At 40.7% G+C, this 1,024-nt stretch overlaps 1 protein-coding gene across 1 annotated transcript in view; it reads left to right on the top strand.

Annotated features, from left to right (window-relative positions):
- dkk3b (dickkopf WNT signaling pathway inhibitor 3b) overlaps positions 1 to 784 on the top strand; it is a 5,913-nt gene extending 5,129 nt beyond the window's left edge. Inside the window, exons 6-7 of the mRNA XM_017428883.3 lie at positions 359 to 509; positions 601 to 784. Of these exons, the coding sequence (XP_017284372.1) occupies positions 359 to 509; positions 601 to 625 (176 nt within the window). The 3' untranslated portion in view covers positions 626 to 784. The remainder of the gene's footprint in view (positions 1 to 358; positions 510 to 600) is intronic.
- Positions 785 to 1,024: the final 240 nt, after the last annotated feature.

Genomic DNA, 1,024 nt, shown 5'->3' with positions numbered 1-1,024 from the left:
AGACCGCAGAAACGGTGGCGAATCACTTTAGAAACAATAAATATTGGGTTAAAGTTGCGGTGTTTTGGGCAAAGTTGCAAAAAGTTGCGATTTTGCAGGGTTTGCTTGATTTTGCATTAATAGTTGCGATCGCAACATCGCGAAATCCTGGAGGGTCTGATTTGGGTTGTATTTCACTCGACCCAGTTGTTTTTTTTGTTTCTGTAAGTTTGGTGTTGCCCACGTCATCTTAAAGCTGAACTGTGATTTATTTTTTTAAAGGGCAGTATACAATTTTGTGCAAAAGTCTGAGCACGTTTTTAAATGATCTTGAGCAAAAGTTCTTCAAGGGTTCCTTGTTTCATGTGTCTTCCAACAGAGTTTTTGTTTCCGGTCTGTAACCCCAAACCTGCAAAGGGCGACCCCTGTCTGAGCCACCCCAACTTACTGATGGACATGCTGGCCTGGGATCAGGAGGGACCTCGGGATCGCTGCCCGTGTGCCGACAACCTTCAGTGTCAGCCTCACGGGTGAGAACAACCATCCAGCTGCACATTTAAAGCTTCCAAATGAGAATCTGTGAAGTCTTTCTGCTTTAAATCCTCATCTTTTCTCTTCCAGTCGTGGGTCTGTGTGTGAAGAGTAGAACCGGAGAAGAACTGAACTGATCCGTCCACTCATCAAGATCAGCTGTTTTTTAAAGACTCGATGTCCTGTTGACACAATACTTGCACTCCCTGTGTTATTTATGCCTTTCTAAGAGTGTGTATTATATAACAAAAAGGAAATAAAGTGCTTGATTTTAGTTTTGACTGAGATTGTTCTGTTTTTGATTGTGGCTGAGACGGTGTGGACACAGAAGGGCTTCAGTTTTGGAATCACAAACTCTAATTACTGGAAAATATATCATTTTTAATTCTTGTAAAGCAAAGAACTGTAAACAAAAACAGCAAACATCTCTGCTTTTTTAGGCTTACTGTTTTTTTTGTCCTATTGTTGATATATTTGTTGGTCTGCCTGTATATTTCACTTTGACTACATTCCT

The sequence above is a fragment of the Kryptolebias marmoratus genome, linkage group LG11 (genome assembly GCF_001649575.2).
Source record: "Kryptolebias marmoratus isolate JLee-2015 linkage group LG11, ASM164957v2, whole genome shotgun sequence".
Classification (NCBI taxonomy): domain Eukaryota; kingdom Metazoa; phylum Chordata; class Actinopteri; order Cyprinodontiformes; family Rivulidae; genus Kryptolebias; species Kryptolebias marmoratus.
This window is presented reverse-complemented; position numbering and strand designations above follow the sequence as displayed.